This window comes from Aspergillus niger (assembly GCF_000002855.4).
Source record: "Aspergillus niger supercontig An01".
NCBI lineage: Eukaryota > Fungi > Ascomycota > Eurotiomycetes > Eurotiales > Aspergillaceae > Aspergillus > Aspergillus niger.
Genome location: NT_166518.1, coordinates 6,262 through 32,358, shown reverse-complemented (window position 1 = coordinate 32,358; position 26,097 = coordinate 6,262). Strand labels below are relative to the sequence as shown.

General features: G+C 50.9%; 9 protein-coding genes across 9 annotated transcripts; 5 read left to right on the top strand and 4 right to left on the bottom strand.

The window, feature by feature from the left end:
* Positions 1-170: 170 nt before the first annotated feature.
* On the bottom strand, positions 171-1,905 carry An01g00130 (uncharacterized protein; the record flags this gene model as incomplete). The annotated part of the gene is made up of 4 exons (XM_001388428.1): positions 171-1,045; positions 1,119-1,294; positions 1,371-1,695; positions 1,767-1,905. The coding sequence occupies 4 exons, from the start codon at positions 1,903-1,905 to the stop codon at positions 171-173; spliced, it is 1,515 nt and encodes a 504-aa protein (XP_001388465.1).
* A 504-nt stretch (positions 1,906-2,409) lies between these two features.
* An01g00120 (uncharacterized protein) lies at positions 2,410-3,855 on the top strand (the record flags this gene model as incomplete). The annotated part of the gene is made up of 3 exons (XM_001388427.3): positions 2,410-2,639; positions 2,723-3,745; positions 3,822-3,855. 3 exons carry the CDS (start codon positions 2,410-2,412, stop codon positions 3,853-3,855), a joined length of 1,287 nt encoding a protein of 428 aa, XP_001388464.3.
* Positions 3,856-3,985: 130 nt separating this feature from the next.
* An01g00110 (uncharacterized protein) lies at positions 3,986-6,024 on the bottom strand (the record flags this gene model as incomplete). Its single annotated transcript, XM_059744164.1, has 4 exons — positions 3,986-4,012; positions 4,078-4,399; positions 4,517-5,767; positions 5,831-6,024. 4 exons carry the CDS (start codon positions 6,022-6,024, stop codon positions 3,986-3,988), a joined length of 1,794 nt encoding a protein of 597 aa, XP_059599566.1.
* A 700-nt stretch (positions 6,025-6,724) lies between these two features.
* On the top strand, positions 6,725-8,089 carry An01g00100 (uncharacterized protein; the record flags this gene model as incomplete). Its single annotated transcript, XM_001388425.3, has 4 exons — positions 6,725-6,966; positions 7,039-7,162; positions 7,263-7,549; positions 7,618-8,089. The coding sequence occupies 4 exons, from the start codon at positions 6,725-6,727 to the stop codon at positions 8,087-8,089; spliced, it is 1,125 nt and encodes a 374-aa protein (XP_001388462.1).
* A 525-nt stretch (positions 8,090-8,614) lies between these two features.
* An01g00090 (uncharacterized protein) lies at positions 8,615-9,368 on the bottom strand (the record flags this gene model as incomplete). Its single annotated transcript, XM_001388424.1, has 2 exons — positions 8,615-9,235; positions 9,324-9,368. 2 exons carry the CDS (start codon positions 9,366-9,368, stop codon positions 8,615-8,617), a joined length of 666 nt encoding a protein of 221 aa, XP_001388461.1.
* A 623-nt stretch (positions 9,369-9,991) lies between these two features.
* An01g00080 (uncharacterized protein) lies at positions 9,992-11,100 on the top strand (the record flags this gene model as incomplete). The annotated part of the gene is made up of 2 exons (XM_001388422.3): positions 9,992-10,226; positions 10,313-11,100. 2 exons carry the CDS (start codon positions 9,992-9,994, stop codon positions 11,098-11,100), a joined length of 1,023 nt encoding a protein of 340 aa, XP_001388459.3.
* A 464-nt stretch (positions 11,101-11,564) lies between these two features.
* An01g00070 (uncharacterized protein) lies at positions 11,565-13,637 on the top strand (the record flags this gene model as incomplete). The annotated part of the gene is made up of 4 exons (XM_059749231.1): positions 11,565-12,145; positions 12,191-12,882; positions 12,985-13,234; positions 13,502-13,637. 4 exons carry the CDS (start codon positions 11,565-11,567, stop codon positions 13,635-13,637), a joined length of 1,659 nt encoding a protein of 552 aa, XP_059599565.1.
* A 440-nt stretch (positions 13,638-14,077) lies between these two features.
* Positions 14,078-19,798, bottom strand: An01g00060 (uncharacterized protein; the record flags this gene model as incomplete). The annotated part of the gene is made up of 3 exons (XM_001388421.3): positions 14,078-14,188; positions 14,248-19,196; positions 19,270-19,798. The coding sequence occupies 3 exons, from the start codon at positions 19,796-19,798 to the stop codon at positions 14,078-14,080; spliced, it is 5,589 nt and encodes a 1,862-aa protein (XP_001388458.1).
* A 2,656-nt stretch (positions 19,799-22,454) lies between these two features.
* An01g00050 (uncharacterized protein) lies at positions 22,455-26,096 on the top strand (the record flags this gene model as incomplete). The annotated part of the gene is made up of 1 exon (XM_001388420.3): positions 22,455-26,096. A coding segment is annotated over one exon (3,642 nt), but the record flags the coding sequence as incomplete, so codon positions are not given.
* Between the last annotated feature and the right edge of the window lies 1 nt (position 26,097).

Sequence of the window (26,097 nt, the reverse complement as noted above, 5' to 3'; positions counted from 1 at the left end):
CTCCGAATCCTGAGCCCTGCTCAAAATTGCAAGGTTTTTATACGAACTACAGCGACACCTCTTGGCGATAATGGCGCACAATCTCTCTATTTTATTTATTTTGAACTGTATACATATAGACATCTATAATCGGGGTCTGGGGTATCCGCGTTTATGGGAACCAAAAATTTTCATAGGTGCCTGCCCTCGAGCAGCTCGGCAACCTTTAACACAAGCTCATCATCACCGTATTGGCCAATTACTTGGATTCCAGCCAGATCTCCATCCTCGGCGCCATCAGCATTTTCTGTAGTGACCGGCACAGATATAGCCGGAAGACCTGCCAAACTAGCAGGCACAGTAAATACATCATTCGTATATGCCTCCAAAGGCGAAGTTGTCGCATCAGGTCCTATAAGGCTTGAAATGCGTGGTGGTGATGATGGCGCTGTCGGGCAAATGAGAACATCTACACCGGTGTCTGCAGAACCCGACTTTGATCCAAGTTGCGAGGAAATCAATGGCTGGCATGCCCTAAACGCGGCGTTGAAGTCATGTTGGACAAGGCGGCGAACCCGCTGTGCTTGAATGAAGTAGTTATCCATAGCGTCAGCGCTTAGGCTAAATGCCCCGAGCAAAATTCGTCTTTTGACTTCGGAGCCGAACCCATCACCTCGTGTTTTCGCATATAGATACCTTTCTGATGATGCATTTCCGTCTGGTGCTTCGGGGCGGCTTCCGTACCTGACGCCATCATACTTGGCCAGGTTTGAGGATGCCTCAGCAGGCGCGAGTACGTAATATGCCGATAAGGCGAGTTTGGTCGTTGGAAGGGACACCGTTTGGATGCTATGGCCCTGTCGTTGCAAATAGGCCAGAGAGCGAGACCACGCATGTCGCGCAGATGGAGACAACTCTGATATGTTGTACTCGAGAGGGACTCCTATCCTAAGAGGAGAACTTGTCCGAGATGCCAAAGCAGACATTTTAAGATGTGAGTCTATCCGTGACCGACTGGAGGGAGAAAGGTTAGTGGGATCGCGTGAATCATGCTGGTTCACGACGCCTATGTTTCGAACACGAGTTAGTGAGTCGAGACGCAAAGAGACGAGAGAAATTCCGACATAATCAAGACATACCGAAGACATGGCGAACGCTGGCCACGTCCCTTCCCAGTACACCGACTGTATCCAGTGAATTAGCGTACGCAACCACTCCCCAGCGAGAGACCAGCCCATAAGAAGGCTTGAAGCCGACTGTTCCCGTATATGCTGCGGGTAATCGCACGGAGCCGCCTGTATCAGTTCCCAACGCTCTGTAAATGTTCCAGCAATGTTAAGCCAAACCGTTACTCGTCGTATGATTCAAGGCTAATCTGGAGAGTTACATACGCGTAACATTGGGCTGTCGCAACAGCAACCGCACTTCCACCCGAACTACCACCGGCTGAGAGGTATTCTGCATCCTGGCCACGGCGCGAGCTTCTGACAGGGCCAAAGTTTGAATGAATAGAGTGGGAGCCCATTCCAAATTCGTCGAGATTAGCTTTCCCGGCCACGACAGCGCCTGCATCCTCCAATTGTTGAACGACTGTCGCGTTAAACGGACTGACGAATTTGTCCAGAGCGTTTGAAGCGCATGTTGTTGGAAGGTCGCGTGTGCACATATTGTCCTTGACGGCAACCAACCGGCCATCTATCTCAGATTTAGGCGTCCCTATTTGGCGAAGCGAGTTGGTCAGCTCTGAATAAAGCGAGGATTGGTTTCAATGCAGCCTTCATACTCACCCCGGGTGCGCCGCGCATCCGCATCTCTCACACGTTCCAACCATTGTCCTGACTGATGTAGGGTGGTAATTAGCGCATTTAGAGCCGCATGAGAGCCCTGATTAGCCAAGCACTTCTCGGCTTCCCGCAGGAGCGACATTGGGTTTTGTAGCAGTATACAAAAGGGTTCCACCCAGGCAATGGAAGCCTTCTAGAAACTGAGATCAATTAATTGTATGCTGCGGACATCCCCACGGGCGGTGAGCAACACAGGGCGGTGAGTGTTCTCTCGTCGTAGTATCATACTGTACGATACCATACCAGTGCTCAGGAGCTTCTCGAGAAGCTCCAGCTCCAGCTGAGTAGGGACTTGACATAGTAGACAAGGACCAAGATCAGTACCGCACAGTCAAGATTGCATGCGATCAGCTTTCTAGCAAGATCTCTTGCATCTGACTATATCATTGCCCGTAAACATCCGGTGACAGAACTCAGTCCAGAGGGCCAAAATGAATACCCGAATCGGCGTCTTCACCTCCGTCGGCCCGAGGGCTGTAGGGACGACGTCATCAGGAATTTCCTTGCGACTGCATCGTTGTAAAAACCTCATCTTCTCCCTCATTTCACCAGGTTCATTTGACTATACCAGTATATCGTGGTTACAATGATTTCTGGAGGTATGATTCGGTCTGCCGTGAGGGCTTCCGGAAGCCACACTGCGTGCTCCATCAGAATCGGAGCTGCATCGCAATTAGCCTCAGTGAGCAAGCGCCAATTGCGGGGATTATACCCTGATACTCAGGTTGGGGATAGAAGATGGATTTCAGTCTACGGGTATACGCAATCGAAGGCTCTCATCTACTCGCGCTACGGAGAGCCGAAGGACGTTCTGCAGTAAGTCTTCGCACCGCGTCCAATGCTGTATTTCGGTGACCCGGCTATTGCACTTGGGAACGAGGCATCTGACAGCCATCCAGGCTTCACAAACACTCCATCTCCGCGCCTCATGGTACTCAAGTCAACCTTCGCCTGCTTGCTGCGCCGCTGAATCCTGCCGACGTGAATCAGATCCAGGGTGTATACCCGAGCAAGCCACCGTTCCAATCGACACTCGGTACACAGGAGCCGGCGGCTGTCGCTGGAAATGAGGGCGCATTCGAGGTCTTGTCCACCGGCTCTGGAGTGAAAACCCTCAGCAAGGGTGACTGGGTTGTCATGAAACAGACTGGACAGGGCACCTGGCGCACTCACGCTCAGCTGGATGAATCGCAGTTAATCAAGATTGAAAACAAGGACGGCTTGACCCCACTTCAGATCAGTACTGTTAGCGTCAACCCAGTGACAGCTTACCGCATGATCAAAGACTTCTGCGACTGGGACTGGATGCGTGCTGGAGAACACTGGTTGATCCAGAACGGGGCAAACAGCGGTGTTGGACGCGCTGCTATTCAACTTGCGCGAGAGTGGGGTATCAAGACCCTCAACGTCGTCCGGGAACGGAAGACTCCAGAGGAGACAGAGGCTCTGAAGAAAGAACTTACAGATCTCGGTGCGACTGCGGTAGTCACAGAGGCCGAATTGCTTTCAGGCGAATTCAGGAACGTTGTACATGAGCTCACGCGCAAGGGGCAGGAGCCCATCCGCCTCGCTTTGAACTGTGTGGGTGGAAAGAGTGCCACCGCACTGGCAAAAACACTCGCACCAGGTTCGCATCTGGTCACCTATGGGGCCATGTCGAAGCAGCCAGTTTCTCTGCCGTCGGGATTGTTGATCTTCAAGAACCTCGTTTTCGATGGCTTCTGGGTCAGCAAATGGGGTGACAAGAATCCACAGCTGAAGGAAAATACCATCAATGATGTATTGCAGCTGACACGGGCTGGTAGATTTAAGGATATTCCAGTTGAGGAGTTCAAATGGAAGTGGGACACGGAGGGCTCCGAGCTCGTAGCAGGCGTGCAGGAAACCCTCAGCGGTTACCGCAGCGGCAAGGGCTTGCTCAGGTACGAGGAACAGGAATGAACTAGGTGAAAGCTAATCTTCAAACTCGGGAGTTCCGGTTAATCTGAATCTGTACAGTACGCTTTCTTGGCTGTCGAACGACTTCGGTTGATGGATAGCTACTATATTTTATCCATGGCTATTTCTGCCAGTCAAGTGGGAAACCCCAACATACCAACTAGTATTCTCTATCTAGAACTCAGCTAGTTTCATTGCTTGTGCGCTCAATAGTAAGAACACATCTAAGAGAATAGTAGCCCATTGGTCGTCTAGCACAATTTGCATGTATACGCCAGCCACCAACTTAAAGGCGATTCGCGGTGAACGCTCATACCTCCTCGCAGGGCCAGTTGCCTTTTATCCAGTCCATTATCAAGCCAGTCAATGTTGTGTTTGGCATATAGACGTCGCTGTCGCGAGAAAAATCTGCATTAATTCCCGCGAATGGGGCCACTGCAGCCACGTTAGACTCAATGAAATCAATATAGACCAGGTCTACTGTTTCCGGGGGTTCAGATGCATCCCAACGAGGTGTTCCCCTGATAACATTCGGCACCCGGAAGAAGTCGATCGGCGAGTGAATGGTGTCATCACCATCATTGCCTCCATCATCATGGGTAGTGTACCCGGGAATTAAGTCAGGCTCAGCATATCCACTACTCAGGAACGGGACTTGGTTGGTAAGGAAGCCAGCGCTTGATCGGCCACCACTGTTGCCAAATACACCACGGGTATACGCTGATTGCTCCGGGGGAGCAAGCTGCCAAGTCAACTTGTCTAATTGGGGGCCCTCAGTCAAGATTCCCGGTCCCCTATTTAGCACATCGGCGAGATAGTAGGCTCGGGAGTAAGGGATATCTTTCACATAACGGAAGCCGCTTGTGAATGGGGAGACGATATATGTATTATCCTTTGTAAAAGGGCCCTTAAAGATGTCGAAGCGGATGGCACCGGTGTTGACTATAACAACTGCTGGCTTCCCAGCACGAGATACATCTCTCACGGATAGGGGTAGCACTTCTGTCTCCAGCCAGGTATAAATATTACCCTCACCTGGATATTTTGCTCGGGACATAAAGAGATCGTGTGGGGCACACCCGTACACTTCATCCAGCTGAAGAGCGCTTCGGGATTCTTGAATGAGTCGGGATACGTTTTGTCCATGTTCCGTGGGGAATGTGGTCTCATTCAGGCCAGTGTGATGATAGAATGACAATAAGTTGTTATCGATATATTTCCGATTGAAATGGAAACGGTCCCATGGCCAAAGGGAAGACGCTAAGGCGGACTGTCCGGGCTGACGGTGGGTAGAGAGGCCACTAATGGACATAAAACCGATCGTTTCCATGAAGCGACCGCTGGCCAAGCCGTAGGACATACGATCATACTTTGCGTAATCACGGATGTGGTAATGGCCGCCAAAGAATTGGATGGGTGTACTCCAGCGAAGCGACCTGATTTCTCGCCATATGTCCCAATACTCTTCCGAGTGTACGGGGGCATGGCCGATTACCAAAAAGAGGTCCACCTCGTGGTCCCTGATAGCTTCCTGAAACCACGCCTCCTTGATTGTCTCACCCACAGGCCGCACGACGGTGTTGTTAGCATTTCCTTTGAAATCGAAGAGAAATCCAAAGGCCACTATGCGGATGCCCAATTGCTTGGTGACGATCTTCGTGAAGCGAGGTGCCAATGGCCTGAATGCGTTTGTCCGTGGGTCATAGAAGTCGATGTTTGATGCAAGATAATGTCCGGCGAAATTGAGTGTAGTGGTAAAGAACTCGGCTGAAGCTGTGGATTCCTTATACAACTCATGATTGCCCGATGACATCAGGTCGATATGCTGCTCTCGCAGAATTTTAGAGATGTAGATGCCTTTGGGATCCGATGAGTCGTAAAGTCCATTTCCTTCTACTCTATCGCCGGTATCAATGACTAGTAGATCCACACCCATAGACTCTGCTTTCTCGCGCATGCGGGTAGCAAAGGAGATATAGTCACCCCAGTCAGCGGAGTACGAGGGTCTATAAGGGATTGGAAATCAGTAAGGCCTGGAAATGGCTCCGAAGAAGACTTCAGCGCCATACTCTTGTAAATGACCAGCTAGCCAGCCATGAGTATCTGTGGTGTGAAGAAAATTGAGCTGGCCCCATTTCAGGTCACGCAAAGGAGCCTCGATAGGCTCGGGCGCGGTCGGTTGTACAGCACGGACGAAGGGGGACAGAAAGAAAAGAAGGAAGGTCACGGATGCAGAGAAGAGCAGATAGTAGTTGCTGGACATGCTCATGCTCATGCTCCGTCGGGGACGTTATTGACGGAAATAGTAGCAGATATAGTGGATTGAATATCTAAATACGAAGCAGTAGTACTGATTGACAACGAGCAGTAACGTAACGAATGACACGCGCAAGTGGACTCTCTCTCTCTCTCTCTCTAAATACGAGAAGGATGGAAAGAGAGTTATATCAGTTAGCCAGGCAACAACCGTGGTGGTAGATGAATAAGTAAGTACCTTGATGGTTTACGCACCGACACCAAGCTTCACGAATAGGCACTAAGTCCGGAGTAGACGGGATAGTTTAGATACTAGATAGATAGGAAGGAGGACCCAGAAGTGCTTATCGGAGGGAAAGATCCCGACGAGACGCCAGGGAGAGACAGAACGGAGGCTACGGAAGGAGGCGACCGGTGAGACCGTCAGGAAAGAGCAAAACCGCAACACGGCTTAGTCAGCGCTAAGCCCAACAAGTCCCTTCGAAGCTTCTCACCAAAAACCAACCTTCCGCCGAAACCTCGTCGACGAAAAAGATTCCCCGAACCCCCGAAAAAAAGTGACGAGCCTCCCCATCGGCTGTTCTTTCTTCCTTTGATACCAATTGTCTAACAGACCGGTATTTCCGCGAAGTAATTCTCCTTTCCTTTACTCTTGCTTTTTCTTCTCCCCCTTCTTCTTCTTATATTATATATCTCACAGTCCGGCCATGGCTGCTCCCCGACTTTTCCGCCCAGCAGCTCGTCTGCTTTCTTCGCGCCTTACTTCGGCTCCCCTTCGCCCTCAGACCGCATGCGCGCCCTCAATTCTTCGCTTCCGGGGATATGCTACGGAATCTGGAACCAAGGAGGTCACTGTCCGTGATGCTCTGAACGAGGCGCTCGCCGAGGAGCTGGAGAGCAACAAGAAGACTTTCATTCTTGGAGAGGAGGTTGCGCAGTACAACGGAGCGTATGGCACCCTGTCCCCCGTGTGAATTGGCTGCAGTCCATGGATCGCATATCTGAATTCGCTCTCCTATAGTTACAAGGTAACGAGGGGTCTGTTGGACCGCTTCGGTCCCAAGCGGGTTATTGACACCCCCATCACGGAAGCCGGTTTCTGTGGTCTCGCCGTCGGTGCTGCTCTTGCTGGACTGCACCCCATTGTGAGTTCCCCGATTTGTGACCTTTGTATATCCCTTTGGATATTTAAGGTTCATCAGATGCAAAGTGCACAGTATACTAAGACTTGCTGTCGATATTTAGTGCGAGTTCATGACCTTCAACTTCGCCATGCAGGCTATCGATCATGTCATCAACTCTGCTGCCAAGACCCACTACATGTCTGGTGGTATCCAGCCCTGCAACATCACCTTCCGTGGACCGAACGGTTTCGCCGCTGGTGTTGCCGCCCAGCACTCCCAGGACTACTCCGCTTGGTACGGCAGTATCCCTGGTCTGAAGGTTGTCGCTCCCTGGAGCTCGGAGGATGCCAAGGGTCTGTTGAAGGCTGCCATTCGCGATCCTAACCCCGTCGTTGTTCTTGAGAACGAGTACGTGGCCCCCGTGGAAGTATCGGAGTATTTGTGGAATGTTTTTGAACCTGACAATAATTGCATAGGCTGCTGTACGGTCAGGCTTTCCCTATGAGCGAGGCCGCTCAGAAGGATGACTTTGTTCTTCCTATTGGCAAGGCCAAAATTGAGCGCCCCGGAAAGGACTTGACCATTGTCACCCTCTCCCGCTGCGTTGGACACTCGCTCAACGCTGCTGCCCAGCTCAAGCAGAAGTACGGTGTTGACGCTGAGGTCATCAACCTTCGTTCCGTCAAGCCCCTCGACGTTGAGACCATCATCCAGTCGCTCAAGAAGACTGGTCGCATCATGTGCGTCGAGTCCGGTTTCCCCATGTTCGGTGTCTCCTCTGAGATCCTCGCTCTCTCCATGGAGTACGGTTTCGACTACCTGACTGCTCCTGCCGTCCGTGTCACTGGCGCCGAGGTCCCCACCCCCTATGCCGTTGGTCTCGAGAACATGAGCTTCCCCCAGGAGGACACCATTGTCAGCCAGGCTGCCAAGCTGTTGCGCCTGTAAAGGATGAGCCGTTGTGTATGAACCGACGGTGAAGAAAATCTGAATTAATAAAATCATGTGTCTAGTACCCTATCATTGTTACAGCCATTTCTCCTATTTCCTCATATTACCTCGTTCTCCCACTTTCCTGATCTTGTACGACTATACAACACAATCAACGTTATTCTGCATTCTTAGAGAAGCTAATGTGCTCGGGCATGGTTGTATTCTTTCGTAACATCTTAAAATCGCATCTGGCTTTGCTCATGTTTGGCGTATGCCACCACGAACGAGCCCGCAGTGAATTTGGGCTTGCTCCTCCGGTGCAGTTGCTATTCCCAGGTGATCGACCTCGGCATAGGAGAAAGACGGTTGAAAGCTACCTCCATGCCTGTAATGTCTTGCTTCTGGATAGCATTCTCCACATACGTAATGGTCTCATCAAGTCTTGAGGAAAGGAAACAGGGATAGTGATCGGCCATTTGACGTCACAGCACATAGTCGTTGTGATCGCCATATCCGTACTGTGCTCCGCGTGGTGCTCCTTCAGATAAAGGATGTCTCTAAGGGAACGTTCCTAGCACCAGCGCATGCAGGGGAACAACCGGTGGGATTTCGAGGATTGTAATACCCCCCATTCATGCCTCTATTCCGGTCGTATTCTTCATCTGTATCGCTCTCCGCCTGATCAACCTGCATGTTTTCGCGCTTTGACGATTGGCTCCGAGCGCGCCGCAGACTCTCATCATCTGCTTCTGGAAGTTCACTGTCTTCATCGTCACCGCCTAGGACGTTTTTCTTCGTGGGAGCAGCAGGAGCCACAGGTCCTTTGACAGTGGTAAAGGAACTTTTGAACCCCCCCTTTTTGAACCCTCCCCCACCTCCCGTACTGCTCCCTACTCCAGATCCAGTTCCCGTAGTCGATAATGAGGCAGCTTTGGGGGTGTCGAGGACCCTTAACCCGGCCTCGGCGTCAGCCTTCCGTTCGGCTCTTCTGGCCTTCTCGGCGGCATTGGGGTCCCGAGATAATTGTTTGAGGTCTTGAAGACGCTTGCGGTGTTGATGGTCATATGAAGAAATATGAGCCTCATATTCTGGATGGCGAGAATAGGACTTGTTGCAGAGCGTGCAGGTGAAGGAGCTCAGAGCGGAACGCGCAGATTCGGTCTAGTTTGAGATGCGGTGGTCCTTAGTTAGCCTGGAAGCACGAGTCTTCATATCTCTGAAACTCATTAATCTAAGCCCTGAATCGCACCTTGGGAGTGGGATTGGTAAAGCCTCGCTGTATATAGAGACGCATTGGTCAGCCTTGCAAGATATGGGAACTTGTTGCTATGGAAATATATAGCATCTTTAATAGGGGGGATGTTCGGAATCTGGGCACTTGCAGGCGCCATCGTTCTATGAGGAGTACGCAGAATCGCTTTGAAACGTTTGCCGCAAACAGCGAAAAAGCGTGTGTACGGGTCTGGGGGTTTGCTGCTTGCTCGCTGAGCAATGATGGTTTGAGCCTGTAGTTGTTGTATATCGGCGACTTCGCATCGAGGTTGATACTTTCTGCCGAAAGAAAACCACCGCCCGCGGGAGAGGGAGCTTGAACCGGTGTTCGATAAGATACCGTCAATACCGGTGCAATACCGTGACTACGGAGGTCGACCATAGCGGGCCAATCATGAGGCCTCTAATACGGCAGATCATCGCCTAGCAGTTCTTTACCAAGAAAGTGTCGATGGGATCAAGTTCCAAGGAAATCTGCTTTCCCAAATTACAGCGAGGAATTGTTGTTCAACGACCATGCTTTGAGTCCAGATAATCCCATCGCAACCGGTTTGATCGCAATATTCGACCAGCCCTAGTTCTGGCTCCTGGCGCGGACATACATAACATAGCACCTGGTAGCCGGGTGCTGTTTTTTTTTGAGCCATGGCTGCCTCGAAAGAAAGCATGCCATCCAAACCAGAGGATATCGAAACGCGCTCCATATTTTCAATGCAAGAGTTAGACCCATCACCAGTACAAGATGAGTTTCCAGACCTTGAATCTGGTGACTACTTCCCCAGAGAACCAAGTCCGCCATCGGCACGCGAGCCCATCGCCGGGGGTGGTCGGTTCTCGTCGCTCAAGTTAGGCCTTCGCGGACATAGTTGGGATTCCTGGTGTATGGCTAAGTATATGCAAGCTATTGTGATAATAGCAAGAATTTACTCTTTTCCTAGAAGCTAACAGTGGCCTCAAATTCTCCAGTATCTGCGTTCCAACGATACTCGACGTATCCACCGACCCTATTCTTTGCATTGCATTGGGCCAATACCTCTCTCATCCCTCTGGCTACTCGATCTGTGCCCGACAGCGAGAGCTTCCTGCTTCTCACCAGACCCGTCTATCAATCTCCGGGCCTCGAACATCTCGTTCTGACCGCGCCTGTTCTGATTCATATTGCGTCTGGAATTGCTTTGCGCAACATCCGCTCCGCACGGCGGGCTCGACTCTATGGCGCCGAGACAAGGTCACAGAGACACTCCTTGACGTTTTGGCCTCGGATGAGCCTCCAAGCTCGGTTAGGATATTCCTTAGTTCCGTTACTCGGCGTCCATGTGCTCGTCAACCGCATCACTCCGTTGATGGTTGATGGGGGAAGCTCGGGAGTCGGGCTGGGTTATGTGGCCCACGGCTTTGCACGGGCCCCCGCACTCTGGAATCTGTACTATTTGTTATTCGTCGCCGTTGGGGTGTGGCACTTCGTCGGCGGCTGGGCTGCATGGATGGGCTGGAGAGTGACAACGGTCCGGAAGGAACGTGACCGAAAGAAAGGCTCCCTAGAGGGTTATCTGGGAGCCTCGGAAAGTGAGCAACGACTCCGCCGACAGAGGAAGATGTGGTGGACGGTCAACGGCATTGCCGCGGTGGGAGCATCCATATGGCTTGCAGGTGCCCTGGGAATCATCGGGCGTACGGGGCAGGGTTATGGCTGGGAGGCCAAGGGATGGAATGAGATCTACAGCCAGGTCCCCGTTATTGGGTCCTGGCTCTGACCCAATTCATTGGACAAAGATAATTCTTTTGACACGGGAGTAACGGCCGATATGATTGTATAGTAAGCAAGAAGCAAGACTTAATGTTAATGACAGCGCCGATCGAATGGGAAGACGGAATGAAATGAGTTTATAGTTAACTAATTATGTGGTAGATAGTAGGGAGTGGTCCGTGCTTGACTGATCGGAAAGTTGGCGGGCGGAAGTCAAAAAAAAAGTTTCCGACAAGCCAAAAAAGACGAAAGGACTCGCGGTTCATTCATTGCCTAGCCCAGAACCAAGTCACCAACAGGTCGATTACAGAGTCCGGGTCCATGAGCCCACACCTTGGTGTCCTTTATCGTGCTCTCTCAATCAGTTTCAGATTCCGCAGTGATCGCGCAATTGCCCGCTGCACCGCCCTAGGAATCCAACAACGCCCGCCACTCCGCCGATTCTACTCTACCCGCTCATCGGCTGCGGAGATGGCTGAACAATTGATACAGTATGACGGCACTGAGTACAGAGCAGTGAAGGAAGGATTGGCGTACATTCTGAACCCCCCGGCTCAGGCTCCCGGTACGAAAAGGGATCGCAAAGCTGACGAGCAATCGCAATCAGTCTTCTACAACCCTATTCAACAATTCAACCGGGACCTTAGTGTCCTTGCCATTCGCGCATATGGGGAGCATTTGCTGGCCTTGAAGAAACAGAAGGCCGAGAAGAAGAAGCAAAAGGCTGCGGCGAACGACTCCGCGAAGGGCAAGAAACGCAAGAGAGAAGAGGTCGATGGCAAGGAACAAACGCAGGATCAGAATCAAGGCCAAGGGGATCAGACTGCAGCACAGCAGGCAGAGCAGGACACGGCGCCATCTTTTACGATTCTAGACGCCCTCTCGGCTACGGGTCTGCGTGCCCTGCGATATGCTTCGGAGATACCTTTCACTTCTTGCGTCGTCGCAAACGACCTGTCGCCCTCGGCCATTGAATCCATGAAGACGAACATCAAATACAACAGTCTCGGCGAAAAAATCCGTCCCAACACCGGGGATGCGCGCTCTTACATGTACAGTCTTCTAAACCAACAAGCCAATACCCCAACTGCCGAGAGCCACCTAGGAAAATTCGACGTGATTGATCTGGACCCTTACGGCTCTGCTGCACCTTTTATGGACGCTGCGGTTCAGGGAGTCAAGGATGGCGGTCTTCTTTGTGTTACCTGTACCGATGCAGGTGTCTGGGCCTCGTACGGGTATCCCGAGAAGTCGTTCGCCCTATACGGCGGAATCCCAGTCAAAGGACCGCATTGCCATGAAGGTGGCCTGCGTCTCATCCTGCACGGGCTTGCAGCCTCCGCTGCGAAATATGGTCTCGCGATTGAGCCACTTCTCTCCCTATCGATCGACTTTTATGCCCGAGTCTTCGTCCGTGTCCACCGCTCTCCGGCCGAAGTCAAGTATATCTCTGGAAACATGATGATGGTCTATAATTGCGATGCTGGCTGTGGCGCGTGGTCAACTCAGCCTATCACCCAGACGAAACAGAAGCTGGACAAGAAAGGAAATCCGTTCTACCACTTCGGCTTCGCTCAGGGTCCGGTAGCAGATAGTCGTTGTGGCCATTGTGGCTCTAGGACTCACCTCAGCGGTCCTATGTGGGCTGGCCCTCTTCACAATGCACAATTTATCCGCAGAATCCTTGATATGCTCCCCCAGGCAGATAGGAACGTGTATCACACGATTGACCGGATTGAGGGAATGCTGACTACGGCAATGGAAGAAGATCTGAATCTAGGAATTTCTAGTGACGAAGCAAACCAGACACCTACTGGCACAGTTGGTGGGGATATCTCCGAGAACGAATACTCTGCAATCATCCCGCGGCTCGATCCCGCCGCCCGGGAAGAATACCCCTTCTACTTCAGTCTTAGCGCCTTATCCAAAGTCTTGCATACATCCACAATTTCCATTGATGCCATGCGTGGGGCTATTCGACACCTTGGCTATCGATCAACCCGCAGCCACGCCAGACCGAATACGATTCGTACCGATGCTCCTTGGGAGGTGATCTGGGAGATCATGAGGGAATGGGTGAGACAGAAGTCTCCCATCAGAGAAGGCGCCCTAAAGCCCGGAAGTCCCGGCGCTGTCATTATGTCCAAGAGCAGGGAGAACATTCAAGGCCGTGAGGGGGAAGACCCGTCTCTGGCGCTTCTCAAGACCGAGCTTCAAGCAGTCACAGAGGAAGCAAAAGATGTCAAAGATATGATTACCAAAATTGAAGCTGCCTTGTATCGCTCCGGTGCCCGTCAAGCGTTGGGGAGGAAGAGAAGGGAATCTGATCCTCCGCGTGAACAGCCGGGAACAACGCAGAAGGATCTCCAGGACACAAAGCCTCCCCGTAGCCCCAATGGTGCAGGCAGACCGCACCCTAGCACGCTGGAGGTTGTATTCGATGAGGCCTTGGGTAGGGAGACGGCCAAGAAGCGACTGGTGCGGTATCAAATTAATCCTCGTGAGAACTGGGGTCCTCTGAGCCGAGCATCCGGAGGCAAGTAGATATTAAGTTCAATTATACGGATTAATCTATGTTGAAATACTGAACTGCGCATTTATTGAGTGTGATTGTAGATACTTATCATCCGCCATAACTGCACTTCGTTGTTATTTCGTCTCCTGATATCAGTTTAGAAAGGTTTGAAGTCTATCAGTGTAAATTTTTTGAAATACTTATAAATTAAAATCAATACATTCCTCTAAACCGCCGAGTTGGGAGTTGAGGCGTTCGCTGAGGTCAGCAACCCACCATCGAACTTCTTAAATGAATCAGTGCAACAAACATGAAGAGAGGTTGATAAGTGAATTATTGGACAAGTATTGGAACCAGACACGTTATGTATTGACAATCTAATACTGTCTAACGAGGCTAGGGAAGAGACATGATAGATTACACTCAAGGTACATGACATAAATTCAGGCCATTATTCCTCATCAGCGCATTAAAATTTGGAGACCGCGACCGCGACTGCCTGGGTATCACTGTGGCTAATGCTGACGCTGACCTGTTTGACGCCAGCCTGCTTGGCAGCTTCAGCTGCAGCACCGTGAAGCTGAATCTCAAGTTAGTCGGAAATTCCTATAAGCGGGGCATTTACAAGGTAGTACTTACGTTGACGACGGGCGCCCCGGTTGAATCACTTGAGATCTCAATGTCCTTAAGGGGGGCACCTGCGCCCTTGCTGCTGACACCCAAGGCCTTGAAAACAGCCTCCTTGGCACTCCACCGGCCTGCAAAGGATGATCGAGGAGACGCTGCCTTTTGGCAGTATTCTTGCTCGCTTGCGGTGAAATTCCGTTCAATGAAGGTTTCATTTTCGATGTTGAAACTTTCGATGTTCTCCACGTCCACACCGACCTTCGAGTCTTCAGAAGCATTGGCCTTTGCCAGCGACTCGATCATAGTCTTTGTGCTCTCAAGTCCTTTGTCATTAGCCTTTGGGGGCTGAGCAGGGAACTTGAGTTGCGAAGTCTTCTTGTCGGCAGCCACACGGTAATCAGGGTTGAGGAAAACCTTGCTTTGCTGGGCATCTTCGTAAGGAGCCTTGTCCTTAGCGACGAAGATGCTGTTGTTGATCAGCCCGTTGTGGAAGAAGCGGTATGCCTTCTTCTGTCTCGCCTCGACCTTGGCCTTGTAGGTCTGGTACTGTGCCCGATCCAGGGTTGCGTAGAGGTACTTGGGGTGAATACCGATAACCTGTGCACCCTTCTGGCCGAAACCGAATGAAGTGACGGAGAAGGCATTGATACCGTCAGTCTGGATGCTGCGGCTCGGGTAAACGATGTAGTCAAATTTCTCCATCACCTTGTCCACGTTATCAGCGTTGCGGTTGCCAGGAACCAGACCACTTTCAAGAACCTGTAGACAGCCGTTGAACATCCAGGCACCAGCAGCACCCTTGGGATGTCCGGTGAGATATTTCTGGAAGATACCCAAAAGGGCGTTGCCCTTCTTCCGACCCAGGTGCTTCATCTGCTGGCAAATGACGTCCGATTCATTCTTGTCATTAGCGACAGTAGAAGTACCGTGGAAGGAGGCAACGCCGATATCATCAACAGTCAGACCCCAGGTGGCGAGAGCACCACGGAGAGGAGCGATACGGGAATCCTGCTTCCAGAAGTTGTTTCCAAGGCTGTATTGGGCATCCTTCTCCTGGCGGATTGCTTCGCGTTCAATGTGTTGAGCGCGCTCCTGGAGGTAACCGGAGACGTCGAAAGAATCATCAGAGGCCTGGGCTTTCATAGCCTCGGCTTCTTCTTGGAGGTACAGCAACTCGGATTCTTGCCATTCCTTGATCTGCTTCTTACGCAGATCAAGCTGACGGCGACGGTACTTGATGTCCAGCAAAGGAGATGGGAACTTGCCAGGGTTCTCGCGAGCGGTGGTAAGAACTCCTTGACCGGGAGCGGGAACAGAGCGACCGATCTTGTCAGTAGCCGTGGTTGTCAGAGCAATAATACCATAGATCGGCACACCCATGTCCAGAGCAAGCTGGGCACTCATAATGAGTTGCATACCGCAACCCTGAGACTCCATAAATCCAGCACGAGTGGTAGTGGTGGGCCGCGACATTTCTTGCGGGGTGCGACCATGGGCAAACTCATCTTCGGCATTGCTGGTCGCCTTCATGTTGGCGAATTCATAAGACCCTTCTTCTTGGAAATCATCGAATCCTCCAACAAAGCAGACGCGAGCCTTTCCTTCCACAATCGTCTCGTAACCAATGTCAACAGATTCGACTGCAGTGGCGCATGCACCAACTGGAGTCTTGATCGGGCCAGTGGAGGACAAGAGAAGCATGTTGACCCAGGCACTCATCGTGTTGATGAAGGATTCCTGCAGAATGTCCTTCTGAAGAGGCTTGTCCAGGTAGCGGTCCTTGTACATTCCCCGCAACGCGTGGGTACCACCGATACCCGAGCCAATGCAGTTTCCGACCTCAGACAAGTGAACGTACTTGTAGAACTCATACGGATCGGTAATACCAGCTGAAAGCAAAGACTCAGCAGTGCAGACAAGGACGAACAACGTGACTGGATCAACTTGTTCGATGATATCGTCAGGAATACCGTATCTCTTAGCATCCCAGCCAGTAGGGATCTGACCAGCAACAAGGCGGTCGAACTGAAGGGCCTTCGGGATCAAGAGAGTGGCTCCCTTCTTCAGACGCACAGTGTACTCGCCAGACTCCGGCAATTCAAAGATCTCCACCTTTTCGCCATGCTCACGCTTGAATTCCTCTGCTGTCTCCTTCGAAGCTTCAAACGGATCCAAGTCTTCCTGGATGACAATTTCCTGAAGCAGCTGCTTCTTCTTAGGGTCATAGCCCTTGAACAATTCCGGCTCAATAAGCCGGATACCGGAATGTTCAAGGATGAACTTCTCGTACTTCGGCTTCACATCCTTATCATCCACAGGCTCCCCAGACTTCGCGTCGACCCATCCTGAGTAGGCCTTACCCTTCAATGGACCGTTGTGGTGCTTGATAAGGCCCATGATCCAAGCCATCTCGACACATCCTTCAAGGGAGAACTTGCCATAAGCCTCCATCTCCCAGCGCGTGCGAGAGTTACCCCAGGGTCCGACCTCCGAAAATCCGGTGACGACAACGACCTTGTCCAGGTTGACCATGCCTTTCAGGTTGTCGTTGAGCGGCTTCACATCTTCCTCCCAGTTAGGCAGATTAGGGAACTGGAACTTGATGTTGGCACGAGGCTCAGCAATCACTCGTTTATAGAGGACTTCACTATCCTCTCCATTGACGACCTTGTTTTCGATTGCAGTCTCTTTGATGACTGCCTGGCGAACATCGCTTGTCTCCATGATTTCCGTGCGAAGCTTCGTCATGAGGTCTTTCAGATCAGGGATGAATTGGAGACCGCCATTAAGGTCGGCCCAGACAGGGTCAAGCTGACACAAATTGACAATCGCAGGCGCCATGAGACCAAGCAAGTTGAAAGCCATCTCTTGCTGGGAAAATGTCCGGACACCGAGCTTCTCAACACCTTCAGCAACCATGTTGTTGCCGCTCATGAGACCTGTACCCCGGGTCCACCCAATTACGGCACCACAAATGGTCAGATAGTTGTTCCAGTTCTCAGAATACCAGCGGTTGAAGAGTGTTTCCAAAGCCAGCTTAGACTCAGAGTAAAGACCATCGTTTCCGAATGTACCATGGTTAGGAGACAAGGGGAGGATGACTTGAGCGGGACGGGTTTCAAAACCGTTGCTCTGCTTCTGCGTCTTGATACAACCCAAAAGTCGCAAGAGGTTTGTCAACATGATGCGGTGAGCCAGTTCAGACTTCGAGTCAATGGAGTCGATTTCACGTCCATTCTCAGGAATGGCGGCAAATGGAACAACGAAGTCCAAGTCCCAGCCGAGACCCTTCTTTGAGTCGTAAATATAGTCGACAAGTGCTTCCACATCTTGCTTGCTACCTTGGTTGAAAGGCACCACAACAAGCTGTGAGCCACGGCCACCATAGCGGGCATACATGGCCTGGTAGTACTCAGTGACCTCACGAGAGTATCGGCTTGTCGTGACAACCACCTTGGCACCACCACTAATCAGGCCCTGCAGCACTTCCGCTCCAATGGAACCTGCGCCTGCGCCAGTCATCAAGACGTTCTTGCCTTGGAAGGTGAGACCTGACCGTGCAGCAGATTCCAGTACGTCCAGGTAAATACCGGTGAGTTTCTTGTTGTAATCCCAACCGTGTTCGGACTTCTTCTTGAGATGCAAGAAGGGGATGGTCTCCACTTTGCCTGCGCGGGGGCTACCGTTGCGCTTGACACCATTCCTGCCGGTCTTCTTGCCAGACCCATTCTCTTGGGGCATGATCTGGTTCTCATTCATGCTGAGAGCACGAATAACTTCCTTGTAGAGAGCATTGAACTGAAGTTGCGACGACTTGGACAAGCGATGCTGTCTGCGGATCAACTTGTAGACGCTGCGAAGATCATTCTGAACCTTCGTGCGGTTGCTGTACTCAGAGATGGGGCCACCCTCCGCCATTTGCTTCACGTAGTGTTCCAACTTGCGAGCGCTAGCCCGGGGAACCTCCTTGTACCCGATGTTTCCTCTGGCATCGACAGTAGTCTGGGGTCCGGTAGGCACGGCGACATCCTTGTACACAGGGGCGACACCCAAGACTTCCTTGCAGTTTTCGATAAGCTGCTCACCAAGTTCCTTGGCCAACTGATATGTCTCGCCCCTATCGGTAGGGCAGTTGTCAATGTGGTACTGCATGAACTCAAGAAGCAGTGGGTTTGAACGGTTCATAATACGAATACACTGGCTCACAATTTCACGATCCACAACTTTGAGTCTGCCGAAAATAATGTCGTAGTACATGCTCAAAGCATCCTGGCGTGCCCAATTCCAGGAAGAATCATACACGCGTGCTTTCAGGGCATCGAAAGCCGGCTCGATACCAGAGGCATAGAAATCGCCATGCTCAGCTTGCCAAAGGTCCAGCTGTGCTTGCAATGTTTTCTGAGACTCCTGGGAAGTGATGTAAGCCTTTTGACCAGCGCGTAGGTCCATCTTCAAGTAACGCGCAATTATCTCCAGCTGCTGCTTGAACAATGCCCGCTGGTCCTTGGTCAAGGCATCAATCGCAGCCGGATCCATGAGCATGCCGCCACCACCTGCCCCGCTATCACCACCAGCTGCCGGTGCCGAGAGGCTGATGCCCGCGCTGGCAGCGTATTTGTTGGCAACATCATCGAGGTACGACTTGGCCTCAGCCTCAGAGCCAATACGGGAGGGTGGCTCCATGGTGAGAGCAAGGAGAAGGACGCCATCTTGACGACCAGATCCCAAACCCCATCTCGTCTCAAGGTATTTGCGAACTGCGGTAATGTTGAAGCCACCGGGCATCTTCGACGAGACCAGACGAGCAATAAGGGATGAAGACTGCTTGCCAAGTTGTCCATTGAATGTCGCCTGCATAGATGCGCCTAGCTCGTCTAGAGGTGTGTCTTCCGGTTTCTCGGGTGTCGAACCGAATTCCTTTCCGAGATCTCCTAGAATCTCGTTCTGCAGAGTGGATTTACCTGGTAGCGAAAGAGAAACAAATCAATATCCATTTGCAATGATGTAGAGGCAGATGAGATGGCAAATACATACCGCCAACCAGATCTTTGATGGCTTTACTCAAGGGCACATCGGACAAGCTCTTCTTCAACTTCTGCGCGACCAGAGTCCTCAGCACATCCACAGCCGTAACCGGTGCGTCCTCGATTGCTGCTGCAGGGCCGGCACTAGGTGGAGGAGCAGCTGCGGGAGCAGCTGCGACGGCAGGAGCACCAGCAGGGGCAGCAGCAGGGGCACTGGCCGCAGCCTCTGCCGATGGTTGCGCTTCTTCCTCCTCTACGGGATCGACATCATAATAGATCTCCTTTGCATCCTTGTTGTAGCAAAGTATTTGACGCTGCACGGAAGTAGCAGCATCGTATGCCTCATATTTTGATGCGAGGGTCCGTCTCGCCATGCCACCCAACGTGTCTGCGGGACCGATTTCCACAATTCGCTCTGTCCTCTTCTCTGCGAGTATAACATCCTGGGTCTCAATCCATCTCACTGGTGAAGCAAACTGATAGGCCAGAAGTTCAACCAGCAAAGTGTGAGCCAGCTCCTGCTCGATTTCGGGCCGCATGTTGAAGGAGACAAGGCAATAGGATGGCAAGAGTATAGAAAAGAGCCCCGGTGCGGTTCGAGAATAGCGGTCGCAGTATCAGGAATTGCGACAGATTTGGTGGGGAAGATACGACTTGAAAAACCGGCTCGAGAGATAATCCAGGAAGAACAGCGGCGGTAGGGAAATCGAGTGATGAGGTTTAGGGTAAGAGGAGAAATAGAATATAATTAAACTGATAATATAAGTTGATGATGGCTGAACAGTTTCAGTTCTAATTGAACAAGAATCAGTCAGCAAAATAGAGAAGAATAATTACTTGAAAGAAGAGGTGGTTTCCTGGCTCCTGGTTGAACCGCACATACAACCAGCCAGCGGAAAAAAGATGCTGGAACGGAAGGGAAAAAAAGTTGTTAGAGGTGGGAATTAAGAGTACTCACCCCAGCCTGGAGCCACTGGCGGTGGGGAGAATTCGCCGATGCCCTGGGCCCGAGATGTCCCAAAGAAAAGTGGATGGGATAGAGGACAAAAAAACTCAATAAAAAAAATAAAGTAGTAAAATAATGAATTCTATTAGACGAAAAGGGAGATTGGAAGAAACTAGGTATCTATGCACCGACAGAAGAGGGCTTACAGTTATGGGTGGATGGGATTTTGGACTAGAAGCTTTTGGTGAGTGTTGGGGCGGGAGATTACTTTCGTGCGGTACGGAGTACGGAGTATGGATGCACTCCAGTAGGGACGTTTTGGGGAACACTCATGGAAACAGCCATTGAAATTGGAATGGAACAGGGTAGAACGTCTTCTCCCCTCCAATGGGAGCTCATGATAATAATAATAATAACTATGATAAACGGAAATATGGAAGTTGGTGATAAACCAAATCATAAGTTGAGCTAACCTGGCTCTGTAAGTTTTTTTTCTTCTTACCCACGCGTAATAAATGACTTAGCTGATACCTGATCTCCACGTATACAAAGTATAGTCTCTAAAATTCTAGGTATATCCAAAGCATGTTACATGTAGGTGCCTTTGTTATAGTCAATCAGCAGCATTTTCTGGCTTTCCATATTATCTCAAGTCTGGAAATCAACCTTTGTTTAGGAATTCTTGGAGTTGATTAGATGGTAATGGTTGGGAAATGCGTAGCAGCACTAACTACATCTTGGCTTCACAAGTATGAAACGGAAACCCTCAACCAGTGACAGCTTAGCGATCATTTACAACAGTGTACCACGGAAGTACTTCATTGACCAACTACTTTACTATATATGCCACTCGTCAAGGTTTGTGAGTACTAAGATAGCATTTGAGCAGTATTGATTGGCCCATTACAGTTAAACCGATCCTGGGTCCCCATTTCCCAGTAGACGTCCTTGCATAAGTAATAAAGATGAGAGCAGCACAAGAGACTCCGTTCAGGCTAGGAACGGGCTAGATACACTTCAAGTATGCGTTATGAAGGAAGCAATACTTTCGTCTTAGCATATTATATATCTTTATGTAGACTACGGTGTGCCTATATGGCCATGGATGTAGGCCTCGAAACGTCTATGTAGTAGCTGGGTCTTTGAGAGCTCTACTATGATTATTTTTCTTTCCCTTTCAGAATGCAAGGTATACATGTAATGCAGGTAGATACGCTACCTTAATGCTACTACAACCACTACAATCGCTACTATTTCGACATCATTATATACTACCTACATACCACACACTTCGTTGCTGCAGGCAGGCGTTGGAGATATGATGCATAATATATAGATAGATACGTATTTATCAGAGTACTTACTTGACGAACCCGGGTAGAGTGGGAGGGTACATTGGTGGTCAGGTATTGTCATATCCAACCCTACGGGCCAGCCCAACCATTTTGGACCTTTGGGGAGATCCTCTTGCCCACCATACCTAATCCGGTCAGTTCCCATTCAACCAGCCCAAGCCGGCGGAATTCTGCCTCCGCTCGGCCGGTTCAACAGAGTGTGTTGTGGTTGTGGTGCTGGTTGTGTGGGCAGCGTGTGTGAGTGCCACACCTATCTCTGCACGTGTAATAATAAAATATCGCCTGGATGTGGTGAACAGCTTTTTTTTTTGCCAATTAAGGTCTGGTTCACCCCGTCCACTCCAGTCTGTACCAGTCCACCTTCCTTCTCTCCCTTTTTTCCCTTCTATTGTGATCCTTCTTCATTTTGTTCTTCAGATCTATTTTACCATTTTTTCCATATTGTAATACTTCCCCCCCCTCTAAAACCTGCCTATAACTCCATTACACCGCTATCTTTTCATCGGTGGACGGTGGACCAGCCGATGACACTCGGCCAGGCTTGATCAAGTATTGTTCGAAAAAAAGACCCATTTGTGATAGAATTAGGTAGGATCCCCGGGAACAGTTGTTCTAATTTTCATAACCTTCACTCTACTTTTGCACTCCCCTCCCTGAAAGAAAAAAGTGGTCGCGTTCCGGATTCCTTCCCCGCAAGTGCCTTTCCTCTCCCATCAATCAGAGCCTTGCCATTGCAATTTTATTTCTCGCTCGAAATTTACTAGGATCTTGCATAACGCTTATCCATAACAGAGTCTCTCGATATATCCTTGTTGATAATACCTTCGCCATTTCTTGGCTTTCCAATTGCGTTACCCCAGACCAAACCAATAGAGACATACACGAGACCACGAGATGTATGGAACATCCACTGGCCCCCAGACGGGCATTAATACCCCTCGCTCGTCACAGTCATTGAGGCCCCTTATTCTCACACATGGGTCGCTCGAATTTTCCTTCCTTGTGCCGACCTCTCTTCATTTCCATGCGTCGCAATTGAAGGATACCTTTACAGCTTCTTTACCACAGCCGACGGACGAGCTTGCTCAGGACGATGAGCCTTCCTCAGTTCCGGAACTGGTGGCCAGATACATCGGACATGTTGCACATGAAGTTGAAGAAGGCGAGGATGATGCGAGTGGAACTTATGTGGACGTTCTGAAGCTGGCTCTGAACGAGTTTGAACGCGCCTTTATGAGAGGCAATGACGTCCACGCTGTTGCTGCCAGCCTACCCGGCATTACCGCCAAGAAGGTTACGGTTGTTCAGGCTTATTACGCTGGGAGAACAGCAGTTGGTCGCCCCCTTAAGCCCTACGACTCTGCATTGTTCCGAGCTGCCTCGGAAGAGAAGGCGAGCATCTACTCGGTTTTCGGAGGACAGGGGAATATTGAAGAGTACTTTGATGAACTGAGGGAAATCTACACCACCTACCCTTCTTTTGTCGACGATCTTATTACTTCATCTGCGGAATTGCTGCAGAGTCTCTCCCATGAGCCGGAAGCCAGCAAACTTTATTCCAAGGGATTGGATATCATGCAATGGCTTCAGGATCGTGACTCTCAGCCCGACACCGACTACCTTGTGTCGGCCCCGGTGAGCTTGCCGTTGATCGGATTGGTTCAGCTGGCGCACTTTGTTGTGACCTGCAAGGTCCTGGGTAAAACACCCGGCGAGCTTCTGGAAAGGTTCAGTGGAACCACTGGCCATTCTCAGGGCGTTGTAACAGCTGCAGCAATTGCATCTGCCTCTACTTGGGAGAGTTTCGACAAGGCCGCCAAGAATGCCTTGACGATGCTTTTCTGGATTGGTCTCCGCAGTCAACAGGCCTATCCTCGCACTTCCATTGCCCCGTCTGTCCTTCAGGATTCGATCGAAAACGGGGAAGGCACGCCTACGCCTATGTTATCCATCCGAGACCTCCCAAGATCCGCCGTTCAGGAACACATTGACACTACGAACCAGCATCTGCCGGAGGATCGCCATATTTCCATTTCGCTTGTTAACAGTGCTCGGAATTTCGTTGTCACTGGACCGCCTCTCTCTCTTTACGGTCTCAACTTGCGCTTGCGCAAGGTCAAGGCGCTGACAGGTCTGGACCAAAACCGGGTGCCCTACACCCAACGTAAAGTTCGCTTCGTTAACCGGTTCCTTCCTATCACCGCTCCATTCCACAGCCAGTACTTATACCCGGCATATGATCGGATTCTGGAAGACCTTGAAGACATTGAGATCCCTGCTGAGTCCCTCGCAATTCCGGTTTTCGATACGAAATCTGGCAGTGATCTGAGCAAGTCCGGTGAAGCTAATGTCGTCCCCGCCCTGGTTCGAATGATCACTCACGACGCTGTTAATTGGGAGCAGGCAACTGTCTTCTCAGGGGCCACGCATATTGTTGACTTTGGACCTGGTGGCATCTCCGGTCTTGGAGTTCTTACAAACCGCAACAAGGATGGTACAGGTGTCCGCGTGGTGCTTGCTGGTGCTATGGATGGCACCAACGCCGAAGTTGGCTACAAGCCTGAGCTCTTCGACCGCGATGAGCAATCCGTTCAGTATGCCATTGACTGGGTTAAGGAATATGGACCACGTCTCGTGAAGAACGCAGTGGGGCAAACCTTCGTTGATACCAAGATGAGTCGACTGTTAGGCATCCCTCCCATCATGGTTGCCGGAATGACTCCAACCACTGTTCCATGGGATTTTGTTGCTGCGACCATGAACGCAGGCTATCATATTGAGCTTGCTGGTGGTGGTTATTACAATGCCAAATCAATGACCGAGGCCGTCAACAAGATTGAAAAGGCGATTCCCCCTGGTCGTGGTATTACAATCAACCTGATTTATGTTAACCCCCGGGCTATGGCTTGGCAGATTCCTCTGATTGGCAGGCTGAGGGCTGAGGGCGTGCCAATTGAAGGATTGACCATCGGTGCCGGTGTGCCGTCTATCGAAGTGGCCAACGAGTACATTGAAACACTGGGTATCAAGCACATCGCCTTCAAGCCGGGCTCCGTCGATGCAATTCAGCAAGTCATCAATATCGCAAAGGCTAACCCGAAGTTTCCTATCATCCTGCAGTGGACCGGTGGACGTGGTGGTGGACACCACTCCTTTGAAGATTTCCACCAGCCAATCTTGCAGATGTATAGCCGCATCAGGCGCTGCGAGAATATCGTTCTGGTTGCTGGCAGCGGTTTCGGCGGCTCGGAGGATACCTATCCTTACCTGTCCGGTACCTGGTCTTCTGGCTTTGGTTACCCGCCTATGCCTTTTGATGGATGCCTTTTCGGTAGTCGGATGATGATTTCCAAAGAAGCGCATACATCCAAGAACGCTAAGAAGGCCATCGCCGAGGCTCCGGGTCTTGACGACAAGGACTGGGAAAAGACTTACAAGGGCTCGGCAGGTGGTGTTGTCACTGTACTTTCGGAGATGGGTGAGCCTATTCACAAGTTGGCCACTCGAGGTGTTCTGTTCTGGCATGAAATGGACCAGAAGATCTTCAAGCTTGACAAGGCAAAGCGTGTCCCCGAGCTCAAGAAGCTTCGGAACTACATCATCCAAAAGCTCAACGACGATTTCCAGAAGGTTTGGTTCGGTCGCAACGCTGCCGGAGAGACAGTCGACCTGGAAGACATGACTTACACTGAAGTGGTTCACCGCATGGTTGACCTCATGTATGTCAAACATGAGAGTAGATGGATTGATGAATCTTTGAAGAAGCTGACCGGCGATTTTATCCGTCGAGTTGAAGAAAGATTCACCACTACTGAGGGCCAACCGTCTCTGCTTCAAAACTACTCGGAGCTCAACACACCGTACCCAGCCATTGACAACATCCTGGCTTCCTATCCAGAAGCGGCATCTCAGTTGATCAACGCTCAAGATGTACAGCACTTCCTCTTGCTCTGCCAGCGGCGCGGTCAAAAACCAGTGCCATTCGTCCCCTCTCTGGATGAAAACTTCGAGTACTGGTTCAAGAAGGATTCCCTGTGGCAGAGCGAAGACCTTGAGGCGGTTGTTGGTCAGGATGTTGGTAGAACCTGTATCCTGCAGGGCCCGATGGCTGCCAAGTTCTCGAACATTATTGACGAGCCAGTTGCGGACATCCTGAATGGGATTCATCAAGGTCATATTGAAAGCCTGATCAAGGATGTCTACGGCGGCGATAATAGCGGAGTGCCTGTTATCGAATACTTCGGGGGCCGTTTCCAGCAGGAAGTTGATGATTCGGACATTGACGGTCTCACCATCTCAGAAGACGCTAACAAGGTCAGCTACCGCTTGTCCTCCTCACCTACCGCTGACCTGCCGGACTTGGACCGTTGGTTGCGTCTCCTTGCTGGTCCGTCATATTCCTGGCGGCATGCCATGTTCTTAGCCGATGTTTTCGTCCAAGGCCATCGTTTCCAGACTAACCCGATGAAACGGATTGTCGCGCCCGTTCCGGGTATGTATGTTGAAGTTTCTTTCCCGGATGATCCTTCCAAGACAA